The sequence below is a fragment of the Oryctolagus cuniculus genome, chromosome 13, assembly GCF_964237555.1.
Source record: "Oryctolagus cuniculus chromosome 13, mOryCun1.1, whole genome shotgun sequence".
Classification (NCBI taxonomy): domain Eukaryota; kingdom Metazoa; phylum Chordata; class Mammalia; order Lagomorpha; family Leporidae; genus Oryctolagus; species Oryctolagus cuniculus.
The window spans coordinates 37130687-37143593 of record NC_091444.1 but is presented as its reverse complement, the minus strand read 5'-3'; the positions used below and the strand labels follow the sequence as shown (position 1 = coordinate 37143593).

The following is a 12907-nucleotide window of genomic DNA, read 5'->3' as shown; positions in this document are numbered from 1 at the left end:
GTGAATTCCTCATGAGAAATAGAGAAAGTTTTGCTGTTTTAACCCAGAGGTCTTGCAATTATTCTGTTTGTACAACACAATCTATCTTATCCTAGAATATCCAACTAATCACATCTTATTCTCCAGGCCTACCTAGTCTTTGATTTCATATCAAGTTAATTCCAACTTCCCCTTCTCTGAGAACTATGGTTGTAATTACACATGGTTGCATAACCAGTCCAGAATATAAAACGTGAGTTATTATTTCTCATGGTTCTGAGGGTTGACTGTGCTAAGCTGGTTCACCAGTTTCTTGCAGGCTAGCAGAAGGTCATTCATGTGGCTGCATTTGGCTGGCAGCTAGGGTGGGCTGGGGTATGTAAAATGGTCTTTCTTCCTTGGGGGCCTTTCCCCTTGTTGCCGCTCATCATTCAGAAACGCAGCCCACGTTTCTTTAGGACAGGAAGTTTGCCAAGCAGACGAGCCCCAGTGTGCAAGTGCTTCTGGAGCCTCTGCCTACATCACATTTGCTGCCATCTCATTGGCCAAAGCAAGTCACATGGCCAATCCCAGAGTTCATGCAGGTAGGGCTATACAAAAGCATGAATTCCAGAAGACATGGTTGTCTGTGGAACACCAAAATGACAGCTTACTATTTACATAGTAGCAACAAACATTTTCAGTGTTAAAAGTGTTTTCACATTTATTATCTCATTTTGCTGAAAAACAACCCTTAAGGAACAAAATAAATGCCACCCATATTTTACAAAGAGGGAGACTGCAGCTCAGACATCTGGATGCCTAAAATCTCACAATTAGTAAATGGCAGAACTGAAACTTGAATTCCAGACACAAGCCCTGTGATTCTATTGCATCCCGCTCACCACTGGCCCACCACCATATGTGCTAGCTGACTGATTTCTGTGTTTAATCTTTCTAGGTTTTGAAAATTTGTTGGGAAAATAAAGAAAAATCATCAATTTTTTAAAAAACATGTTTTTAGAGATTACATTATTTTTGAGTGTGAAAAATATACCTAATTCTCAAATATTTTGATAGAAATTTTGTTAACAGAGCTGTTAGCAATATTTGCTTATTCTAAAACCAGTACCAACTAAGTAAGCCAAAATGGCTGCTTTGGAAATTCGTACCTTATTTCAAATCTTGAAAAGGGATGATCAGATTTTGTGGGGTCTCAATTTTCTTCTGAGGAACAGAGCTTCTTTACTGCATCTTAACTCCATGATAAAGAATTTCAGCCCAAACCTCCAGGTTATACTACGGTAAAGATGTCAATACTAACAGAACTTGAATAACTGAGATAGAGTCAGGGCGTAGAGACTTACTAATAAAAATTTACATTGAGAAAGTATCCAAAATTACTCACATTATTGCTTGCAACCCTGGAGGTTTGAGAATAAATCCTGAGAGTGGGATCTGATCTGCTCTCTGTGGTGCTGTTGCCATGGTAACCAATGGCCCAGGAACAGAGATCCCCAGGGGTACTCCAGCCACTACTGTCCATCACAGGCTGGAACCAGTCTCAAGGCACTTCCTGGATGACACACTCCACTAAGGAACGGCCTCTGCTCTGTCCTGCCGCTGTGTCCCATACTCTTGGTCTCCAGTCTCCAGGTGACACTTCTCATCAGGAGCTTCAGCTTCCTGAGCCTTGGATCCAGTCCCTTCAGGTTCCTTGTCATTTTCCTGGAGTGGAGGAAAAATCCCCTCTTGTAGCGATGTGTGTTAGAAGCTTCACCTTTGAACAATCTCAGGCTGCATACCCAGCTAAATCCTCTGACCATCCCACAACACCCTGATTTTACAGAACTGAGGCCAACAGACAACAGCATCATGAAGCAAGGGGTATTAGAAAAGAAAGTCAGTCTGGGCAGGCACTTGGCCCAGCAGGTAAGCTATTGCTAGGGAGGCCTGAATCCCACAAGAGTGCTTGGGTTCCAGTCTCAGCTCTGCTCTGGATCCCAGCTTCCTGTTAATGCAAACCCTAGGAGGCAGCAATGATGACTCAGGTGGTTGGGTCCCTGATACCAAGGTGGGAGACCAGATTGAGATCCTGGCTCCCGGCTTTGAGGCCCCAGCTGCTGCGGGCATTTGAAGAGTGAACTAGCAGATGGGGTATCTCCCTGTGTCTCTGATTCTCTCTGCCTCCTTTCAAATGCACAAAATAAAAAACATTTAAAAGTCAGTCTAACCATGGGAACTCAGAGAAATTATAGTACATGATTGCTAGGGAGAATATCTATACTGGCCTGAAGTTGAAACAACCAACTTTCTCATCTCAGGGCCCTGGCATCCCCGTCAGGGCATCACTTACCTTATTTTGCATCCTATAGTACTCATTTAGCATATACTGATATTTGGGTTGAGTAAGACCAAAGAAGGCAGCAAATCTTCCACCGAGGAATTCACAGGCTAGAAGAAAGCAACACTTAGATAAAGTGGAATAATAATTGAAGTTCAGCATCAGTTGAGGTGCTAAGATTCTAAACTTGCCAGTGAGTGAAACATTACTACACTTCACTTCAAGGCTCATGACAGATTTCAATGGCCTTCGGCTCTCAACAAAATTTTAGGATTCAAGTGAAAGTTTCCAAGTCTTTTGTCTTTCCGTGGGATCACATATAACTATCCTTTCCAGATGGATATGTCAGGAGGGATTTTCAAAATACCAAACAGGTACAGTACAGGTAGAAGTCCTGAGCAACTGGAGTAGATACTGCTCATCCCCATGAATACTGGTTGAACATCAGCTGTGAGTATATTTCAGATGATATCAACAACTCAATCCAGTGTTGCCAAGACCCATGTGAGAAATTATTCCATGCATGCAGACAAACTTCTCAGTCTGTCTCCAGGCACAATAGCAAGGTGGCCTGCAGAGGTGTCGTTGTTACAGTCAGGCAGGGATGAGGGTTTAGCATGATTAATGAGTGGTTGCTCGGAGTCTTCTAGAAATGTTTCCCTCTAAATTATAGGTCTTCCAATTCCTGCCCCTTCCCCCCATATTACAGAACTTAATGGTTTCTTGACTTATCCCACCTCTTGCTCATATGGTGTATTAAAACAATGCTATTTTTTGAAACTACAACTTATCTTTTTAGAATACTTGAGCTCTTTATTCTGTTTGTTTTTAGTGCATGTCTAGTAAGTGCATAGAAAAGAAATCTTTAAGATACTAGAATAAATCTTAGGAGGCTTTCTTGATTATGACCTGCTAGAATTTTTAATTGAAAAAATTAATTATCAGTGTCACCGGGATTCTAATTCTGTCCAAATTCTCTGTGTAAAGACCAGGGCACCATCTGCTGGCATACAATATTTAATCCTTCACTGCCATCTGGAAGCCCTAGCAGGAGGCATGGTAACACTACGGTTCTGTTTGGAACCTTCCAGGCAGCTATTTTCAGCATGCATCCCAATCCTGCCATTTTATGTCAACCCCAACATGCACATCACCGTAGTTCCTGTTACGCATACTCTCAACCACAGACTGAGTTTTGCTTCTTCTACCTGATCTAATCTCTTATTGCTCCTCTCAAACAATCTTGCCTTCACAGAAACATAGCTCTCTTTGGAAGACAGCATTTTTCTGCCAATGTATTATGGTCACAGTAGGACTGGTATTCACCTGGGTCTCGAAAGTAACTTCCAAATCACTAAACTTCCACCCTAGTGCAAAGCACTTATTCTTGAAAGGATCAAAGCATCTGTCTAAATCATCTCCTGTCGTACTTGCAATTTAAAGACTCCCTGGTCACTTTCACAGACCTCAAGTTGACCTTAACTGGTCACACTTATGCAGCTTCCTTACATCAGCATCTCTGAGGCTCCCAGTTCACGGTCCCTACACTCCTGCTTCTCTGGCAATTGTGATCACAGATTGGTTTGGTAAATGTGGACATGTTTCCTAGTCTATATTATCCGTTATCACTGAGCCCCTAGAGCGAGACTGATTTATTAATAGTTTTTGTGTCTCGGCGTCCAGCAGAGTGATGGGCATGTCAGAGGTACTCAGTAATGTATTTTTAAATGAATGAATGAAGATTAATTTCCAAGAGCTACATTTTACATTTTCTCCAATTCTAAAGTAGTTTTTTATTCCTTATCATATTCATGAGCAAATGCAAGTTTGAAGGAAATGAGCAATTAGATGCTGACAATTGTGTTCTGAAGAAAATTAGTGAATGTCAAGAAAAATGAGATATAATATTTCATCTGTTGTGAATAGTCACTAGGGCCATGCATTATGCCCCCTGGGAAGGGGTCAATGAAGTTAGTGTCTTTAATAAAGTGATTATAATGAAAGAACTTAGAACTACGTCCTACGTCCTATAGCAGTAATTTGTTTTCCAAAAACTTCCATGCTTATTCAGGTGAAGAGCCAACACTAAGAGGGCTGTCAAGTGCCTTCAAATATTTGAAACTTTTTTCTATGAAAGAGAAATTTAGATTTTTTTTATGATTCTAAGAATAACTGGGACCAATGGGTAGAACCCGAGTAGAAGACAAATTCTGGGCCAACATCAGAAAGAATTTACTGACAAGCATGGCAGAAGGGGAAGGATCCACCTGCAAATGTGGGTCTACACCCTTGTGAGGGTTAAAGTGTAGACGTAGAGTTGACCAGCTCATCTCTTCTTTAGAATGCCACAGAGTGGACTAAACCATTGGAAGTCTCACGTAACTTGGAGGGTCTATGAGTATATATTAGGACAGAAAAAAATAAAAATCTTCGCAGTACTTACTAGAAAATGAAGTGCTTGCTATTCGTCCTGCCCAAAACCATAGGGAGGCCCCCCATGAAAGTTGAGACTGGGGAAAAAAAAAAAAAAAAACACAGAAACAAGTCACGGTAATTAAAAACAGGTGTGGTGACTACAGAGTCTTACACAGAAATTTCAAAATACATTGTAATGTGTTTCATTTTCTCTCTCATAGATGAGAAAACTAAGATGATCAGAATTGTAAGTCACCTATACATGGATCTAGAAGGCAAAGAAATAAGACACTTGGCTTAAAACTGTATTTCTAGGGCTGGTACTGTTGAGCAGGGGGTTAAGCATCCCCTGTGGGCACCAGTTCAAGTCCTGGCTGCTTAGCATCCAATCAGCTCCCTATTAATGAGCCTGGAAAAGCAACAGAAGAAGGCTCAAGTACTTGGGCCCTTGCTAACCACATAGGAGATCCGGATGGAGTTTCTGGTTCCTGGCTTCAGCCTGATCCAGGCTGACTTGGAGAATGAACCAGTGGATGGGGATCTCTTTCTTTATCTGTTTCTCCTTCTCTTAGTCACTCTGCCTTTCAAGTAAATAAGATAATTTTTTTTTAAAGAAGATATTTCCTACAAACTATCTGGCTCAATCTCTGATTCATTCAGTCCCACTTGCGTTAATAGTAAAAGCTTACAGAGTCCAGTGTCGAATTTATTTTCTGTTCCTCTTTTTCTTCTTCCTCCTCTGTGCTATATTCTTCCATGGTGTCTCCATTAGCAAAATGGATAATCCTTTTGGGAGTGGTCATTTTGGAAGTTCCACTCTTCTCTAGTTCTCAAAGCTGGAAATTATCTTTCTCTACAAGGAAACATACAACTAGCCAATTAAAACAGGACACCTTAGGACAGGCTTCCCAGGGCAGTGTTTATTTGGCTAGGAGATGTCTAGTTATTTTCAGTGGATGGAGAAGACTGAGAGTTCAGAAGTAATCAGAGCTGTGATCCCATCAACTCTTCAAACCAAGAAAAGATTATTCAGTTCTGTACCAAATGGAAGTCATTCAGTTAGTAGTGAAAATGTGAACTTTGCACCTTCAAACAAAAATATCAGCAGCATTTCCCTTACTCTTTAGTAACTGCAAAACGCGCAACTGCTAGTGGGAAACAGCCATTGCTGCAGAAGCTTCTCAGTATTTCACAGATGGGAAAAAATATTTGCAAAGTATACATATATTCAGGAAAGGACTCATGTTCATAATATATAAAGAACTATTGCAATGCAGAAGGTAAAGAACAAAACACCTCCACTTAAAAAAAGGCAAAAATTTGAATAGATATTATCATACAAGATTTATAGATGGCAAATAAACATGAAAAGATGCTTAATGTTACGGGTCATTAGGGATATACAAATTGAAACCATGATGAGATATTTTAATTTATATTTATATTTAGTCTATTTTAAGATTATTCAGCAAATATGGCAGACAGCTGATCATGAATAATCCTTCGGCTGTTCCAAACATATAGAAATGCAGGACAAAATTAAACAAACATGGAACTGGTGCTGTGGCACAGTGGTTTAAAGCCCTGGCCTACAGCACTGGCATCCCATGTGGGCATTGGTTTGTCTTCCGATCCAGCTCCCTGCTAATGCACCTGGGAAAGCAGCAGAGGATGGCTCAAGTCTCACATGGAAGACCCAGAAGAAGCTCCTGGCTCCTGGCTCTGGACCTGCTCAGCTCACTTTGGGTAGTGAACCAGCAATGGAAGACCTTTCTCTCTCTGTTTCTACCTCTTTCTGTAACTTTCAAATAAATAAAAATGAATTTTAAAAATAAACAAACAAAAATATTAAGTCATAGCTGCACTAAGGAAGTGATAAAAGGAGAGAGATGAAAGCTGAGAGTGGGCAGGGAAGAAAGAGAAGAACAGGAAAGGAAGGAACTAGCCAGCCTAGGTGTCAGAAGAAGAGGGAAAACTAAATCACAAATATGAGCCGAAAACGAGATGGCTTTATAACCAGATGCAGATCTTGAAGCTGGGGTTTCAACATGGGAATAGAGCAACAGTACAAATCACAGGTCTCATTTGTGAGGGGAGTTAAAATGAAGCTACCTGCATAAAACTAAGTTAATAAAATACTATCTCATCTATAAACTGTTGACTAGAAAAAGTAACTCCTGATATGCAAAAGGAACAAAGTGATTTGCCCTCTCCTGGACACTGGGATGCAGACAGTCCCCTGGAGACAAATGGGACCCCAGGCCTTCACCACACTACTGCGTGGGGCCCGGATCACTGTCCTCCTCTGTATGAGGACCAAGGGGAAGTCCAGTGATCTAAGGACAGTGTAACCCACAGAACTTGGTCAGATGGGAAGCAGAACCGCCTTGGAGAGGCATTCGGTGAGAATGGGTGTAAAGAGTCTCCACTACAACCAACCCCCTGCTGAGGAGGTGCTTGTGGCAACACTGTACAAACCACAGGAAGAAACCGTCAGGAGGAGCAGGTGAAACCACTGGGAGGCTGAGAAGCAAGGAGCCTGGTCTCCTATGTGGGTGACAGGGGCCCAAACACTTGGGCCATCTTCTGCTGTTCTTCCCAGGCCATTAGCAGGGAGCTGGATGGGAAGTGGAGCAGCCGGGATGCAAACCAGCGCCCATATGGGATGCCAGCATTGCAGGCAGCAGTTTTACCACGATGCCACAATGCCAGCGCTATTCCTTAAAAACACTGTTTTAGGGGTGAGCAGTTAGAGCAGCAGTTCACGACACTGGACACCTGCATCCCATATCAGAGTGCCTGGATTCAAGTCACAACCACCCTCTTGATTGAGCTTCCTCCTAATGCACACACTGTGAAGCAGCAGGTGGTGACGGAAGAACCTGGGTCTCTGCCACTCCCATGGGAGACCCAGACTGAGTTCTAGGCTCCTGCCTTCAGTCTGGCCCCACTGTGGCCATTCAGAGCACTGTGGAAGTGAACCAGTAGGTGGAATATCTGTGTCTGTCTCTGACTCTCCTTGCCTTTCAAATAAATAAAAATAAATAAAAAATTTAAAACACACTTTTAGTGAGGACAGTACAAAGCCAAGCAGTATTAAGCATTAAACAGCAACAAAAAAACGTGAGGAGTTGATCTCTTAAGTATTGTTTTGTAATAGGCTGTATAGCATAGGTTGCTAAGTATGCATGTTAAGAATTTAAAGATAGCCCGCCGCCGCCCTCCGGCCGCTCGGCTCCCGCCCCTCCTGCGCAGCTCTCCGGGACCATGGCCGACCCTCGCGTGAGGCAGATCAAGATCAAGACCGGCGTGGTGAAGCGACTGGTCAAAGAAAAAGTGATGTATGAAAAAGAAGCAAAACAAGAAGAAAAGATTGAAAAAATGAGAGCTGAAGATGGTGAAAATTATGCCATTAAAAAGCAGGCGGAGATCCTGCAGGAGTCCCGCATGATGATCCCGGACTGCCAGCGCAGGCTGGAAGCCGCCTGCACCGACCTGCAGCAGATCCTGGAAAGTGAAAAAGACTTGGAAGAAGCTGAGGAATATAAGGAAGCCCGGCTAGTCCTGGACTCGGTGAAGCTGGAAGCCTGACACGTGTCTGCGCAGGGTGCTTCTCGCGCCAAAGCCTGGGTCCACTCGGCAGCTCACTGCTGACACTGCTCCGTTCAGTGTGATTGTTCTTACGCAGTTCCATGCATTTTTCTTTGCCTCATTTAGTGCATCAATGAGTTTATCTAATAAGCTTGTTTATTTCAGATTTTATAAATATTTTAATTAACCTGTTATTCAATCGCATAGACATTTTTGACAAAAATAAAATCTGTAGATTCTGAAAAAAAAAAAGAATTTAAAGATAACAAAAAAAAAAAGGAGTTTTAATTTATAGCTTCAAAATCCATAGAAGAAAAGAAACAGTCTGACAGAAGGCAAGAAACAGGAGAGAAAATGAGCAAGGAAAAAGCATAATCAATTAAAAAAACCTGTCAACCACTCCAATAAATCAGTAATCATAATAAATGTAAACAAATTTCCAGTCAGGTATTAAAGTGAAGACTAGCATAACTGAATTTAAATAATGTTTTACAGCCATTTAAAACATGATGGAATATATGCTCACATACATTCTTATTTACATATGCTTATGTATATATGCATACATCGCCAAATCCTGTTAGTATAATGCTGAGGCTATACTGTCGTCAAGGCCAAAACTGCAAAAGGCTCATCAAAGGTTCCATGTGTCATACATAGCCAGGAGAGATGAATGATAAACATTGTTTTCCCCAATCTAGTGCCAGTAAATTACAGAAAAGCTTCAGTAAGAAATAAGAAGAGGTGTTATCTAGTTTCTGATGTCAAAGGCCACAGAAATATCCATTCTAATTTGGTAAGACCAATTATATGCTGAGCATAAGATTGTAAAAGGATATATTATCAGTTCCATAGGAAATAAGCATTCTATAACTATAATCAAAAAATCAAAACATTCTAAAACAGTAACTCACGTAAGTCCTCTGTATTTTTCTTTCATCGCTAAAGTGGTACTTTTGGTGTTGAAAGTAGTACCAAATCTGGTACTAAAAGTTTCTCAATGGATAAATTCATAAAACTAGGCTGAAGCCGTACAGAGCCCTTGACCATGCTGACGTGGAAGTGTTCTCTTGTGTGTCTAAAGGGTGGAACATGTTTGAGTTGTGGGAAGGTCTGCCACATTTACACATTCACCATGAACTAAACCCAGAGGCTCTCAGACTTGTCACTTTATAATCATCTGAGGTTCTTTTGAAAACATGCAGTGCTCCAGACTTAAATCCCAATTCTGGATGGGACATGGGCATCAGTGATTTTTTAAGCTGCCCAGGTTATCCCAATGTGCAGGCAATTTGGGGGCCAGTACCTTAAAAAGAGTAGGAAAGGAAGCAACTTCCAAACAGACACAGAGAGACCTGGGCTTTAGTAGTCGATGCACAAATGACACAGGGTGCAAACAACAGGCTTCTTTCAAGACAACTAAGATAGAAGATTTTCGATTTAGTGAGTTCATGTATCATAGGGCGCTCCAACAGGCTGCTTCCAAGACACTATCGTTTTCCAAGAGGATTCCTCCTTTTTCCTTTCCCAGTCCCCTCCCAACCTGCTTCAAGCTGAAGAGTTTAAATATCAAAAATTTTAGAAAGAGGTCTTTCCTCCTTTCAAAACCATCTGAACTCAGATTTCTGATCCAAATGAAATAAATATAAATGCACACCCCTATCTCACATACACCTGGCTCACCTCTATTATAACATAGGTTGATGATACCTGTCAGTGCTCTGGAAATACTAGACTCTGTTCTTTATAATAATGTGCAGTAAGTAGACATATATATCTTTTAATTCAGAGGGTTCCTTACAGAGGGAGGGAAAGAAAGAGGGAGGGAGACCAACCTAGCTCACAGGACAGCGAATGTTTTTCTAGAGAGAGGGAGAAAGAGCAAGTGAACTAGCTCATAGTGGATTTAGTGAATGTTTTTCTGCCACCTAATGGACATTTTAGAATATGCTACACAAGATTCATCTTTGTGCCTGTGTATAGCGAGAGCTCAAAAGTGAACAGTTTTGATTCACAAAAACCTGGGGAATATATTCCAACTTTATGCCAAATACCTAGACATGGATATTTTGTAAGTGATCATACAGAGGTCCTAACGCTGCCTGTGACATGCTTTTTATTTATTTTTGAAAAGCAGAGTGACAGAGACATAGGCAGACACACACACACATACAAAGAGAGAGAGAGAGAACCTTCAATCTACTGATTCACTCCCAAACAGCAAGGGCTGGGCCAGCCTGAAGCCAGGAACCCAGAACAGCATCCAGATCTCCCACAAGGGTGGCAGAGGCCCTAGTATTTGAACCACTATCTGCTGCTTCCCAGGATGTACATTAGCAGGAAGCCGGATCAGAATTGGAGAGCGGGGACCTGAACCCAGGCAATCTGATATGGATGTGGCCATCCCAAGTAGCATCTTAACTGCTGTGCCACTCACCCCTGCATAAAGCTTTTTGCCTCAATTTAATTCTCATGAATGCCCTACTCCTTTGTTTCTTAAAAACCTCAAGTCTAGGCTATCCAGAGTAATTTCCCAATACATAACGTAATGGAACAGACTACATCATCTCAGTGACTGACTGAGCCTCTTCTATCTCCTCCCTGGACAATCTCCTCTGGCTGATGGCTGTGAACACTGCCCATCTACACAGGGATGACCTCTGTTTACATTCTCCAGGTCAGACTTTGCTCAACCTCAGCGTCACAACTCCAACTGCCCCCTTGACAGCCTTAATAGAGCGGTATCTACAGACATGTCAATCCTAATTTGTCTAAGTCTTCACTCATGCTTTCAGTGCAACCCCCTCTGCCAGCCCCCGAGCCCTCCCAACACACAAATCACATCTACTCCTCTGGAAGTCTTCCTGTCTCAATAAAGGGCAACTTGATTCTTCCAGCTGCTCAGGCTGAAAACAGTAGAGTCATTCTTTTATTTATTTATTTATTTTTTTTGACAGGCAGAGTGGACAGTGAGAGAGAGAGACAGAGAGAAAGGTCTTTCCTTCCAATGACTGCTGCGGCCAGTGCACCGCGCTGATCCGAAGCCAGTAGCCAGGTGCTTTTCCTAGTCTCCCATGTGGGTGCAGGGCCCAAGCACTTGGGCCATCCTCCACTGCCCTCCCGGGCCACAGCAGAGAGCTGGACTGGAAGAGGAGCAACCGGGACAGAATCCGGCACCCCTGACCGGGACTAGATCCTGGGGTGCTGGCACCACAGGCAGAGGATTAGCCTATTGAGCCACGGCACCAGCCAGTAGAATCACTTTTTTTTTTTTTTTTTTTTTGACAGGCAGAGTGGACAGTGAGAGAGAGAGAGACAGAGAGAAAGGTCTTCCTTTTGCCGTTGGTTCACCCTCCAATGGCCGCCGCGGCCCGCGCGCTGCGGCCGGCGCACCACGCTGATCCGAAGCCAGGAGCCAGGTGCTTGCTGATCCGAAGCCAGGAGCCAGGTGCTTCTCCTGGTCTCCCATGCGGGTGCAGGGCCCAAGCACTTGGCCCATCCTCCACTGCCTTCCCGGGCCACAGCAGAGAGCTGGACTGGAAGAGGAGCAACCGGGACAGAATCCGGCGCCCCCGACCGGGACTAGATCCTGGGGTGCCGGCGCTGCAGGCACAGGATTAGCCTATTGAGCCGTGGCGCCGGCCAGTAGAATCATTCTTAATTTACGTCTTTTAATCATACTCTGCATTACATCCATCAGGTAATTCTCTGGGATATTTCCAGAATCCTAATACATTCACCACCCCAGTGCCACCTCCCTGGTCTCCGCCACCACCTCTCACTTTATTGCAGCAGCAGCCCTAATTGGCCCTCTGGAGTCTACACTCAAAAACAACTGCTGAATTGTTCAAAGTCAGATATCACTCTTCCACATCGAAGTCTGCAGTGGGTTCCCATCTCCTGCAGAATAAAATTCCAGGTACATCTCACCCGTGACTTTTCCCACCTCGTCTTGTACTACCCTTGTACTAGCCTTCTTCCTGCAGTTGCTTGGAGGCACAGATACCGCCTCTGCAGGGGTCACTGTGTGGCTGCTCTCCGCTTCCACTTTGTTCCTTAGCTCAGGTCAGGTGTTCCACCACAAGGGGGCTTCCCCTGGCCACCTCCCTCTCTGCACAGGAAATTACCATTCCCTTCAGCAGCGCCCACCATGCCCCACCCTCTACTCACACCTGACCTCAGCCCTTAACCTGAACATGCTCCACATTTCTGGTATCTTGTCTCCCTCCTCCCTTCCCTGCCCCTCAAGAGTTGGTGAGTGTGCGTGCGTGTGTGTGTGTGTGTGGGGGGGTTCTTACCTATATGTTGACTGCTGTTATCTTCTGTTTAATAAGTGAATTATATATTTAATTTTAATGAGGGTTAAGGTCCTGTATAATAGAATAGAAAAATTAAAGTGGACCCATTACCATTTCCTATTTTAAAATGTCTATCCTTCATTTAATATTTTTCTCGTTACACTTACAGCATTTGGGATTTTGAGCCATCACTTATTTGAGAGTTAGAGCATAATTATATCCCATCCACTGGTTCCACTTCCCAAATGCCTGCAGACTAGGACCAAGCCAGGGCCAAAACCAGGGATGAAGCCAGATACTG

At 43.2% G+C, this 12907-nt stretch overlaps 2 protein-coding genes across 2 annotated transcripts; one reads left to right on the top strand and one right to left on the bottom strand.

Annotated features, from left to right (window-relative positions):
• Positions 1 to 655: 655 nt before the first annotated feature.
• Positions 656 to 9362, bottom strand: FAM177B (family with sequence similarity 177 member B). The gene is made up of 5 exons (XM_017347652.3): positions 9223 to 9362; positions 5407 to 5570; positions 4746 to 4812; positions 2315 to 2412; positions 656 to 1686 (listed from the first exon to the last, which is right to left on the bottom strand). The coding sequence occupies exons 2-5, from the start codon at positions 5518 to 5520 to the stop codon at positions 1552 to 1554; spliced, it is 414 nt and encodes a 137-aa protein (XP_017203141.1). The 5' UTR covers positions 5521 to 5570; positions 9223 to 9362; the 3' UTR covers positions 656 to 1551.
• On the top strand, positions 7932 to 8560 carry LOC100350515 (tubulin-specific chaperone A). The gene has a single exon (XM_002717491.5). The coding sequence runs from the start codon at positions 7985 to 7987 to the stop codon at positions 8306 to 8308; it is 324 nt and encodes a 107-aa protein (XP_002717537.1). The 5' UTR covers positions 7932 to 7984; the 3' UTR covers positions 8309 to 8560.
• Positions 9363 to 12907: the final 3545 nt, after the last annotated feature.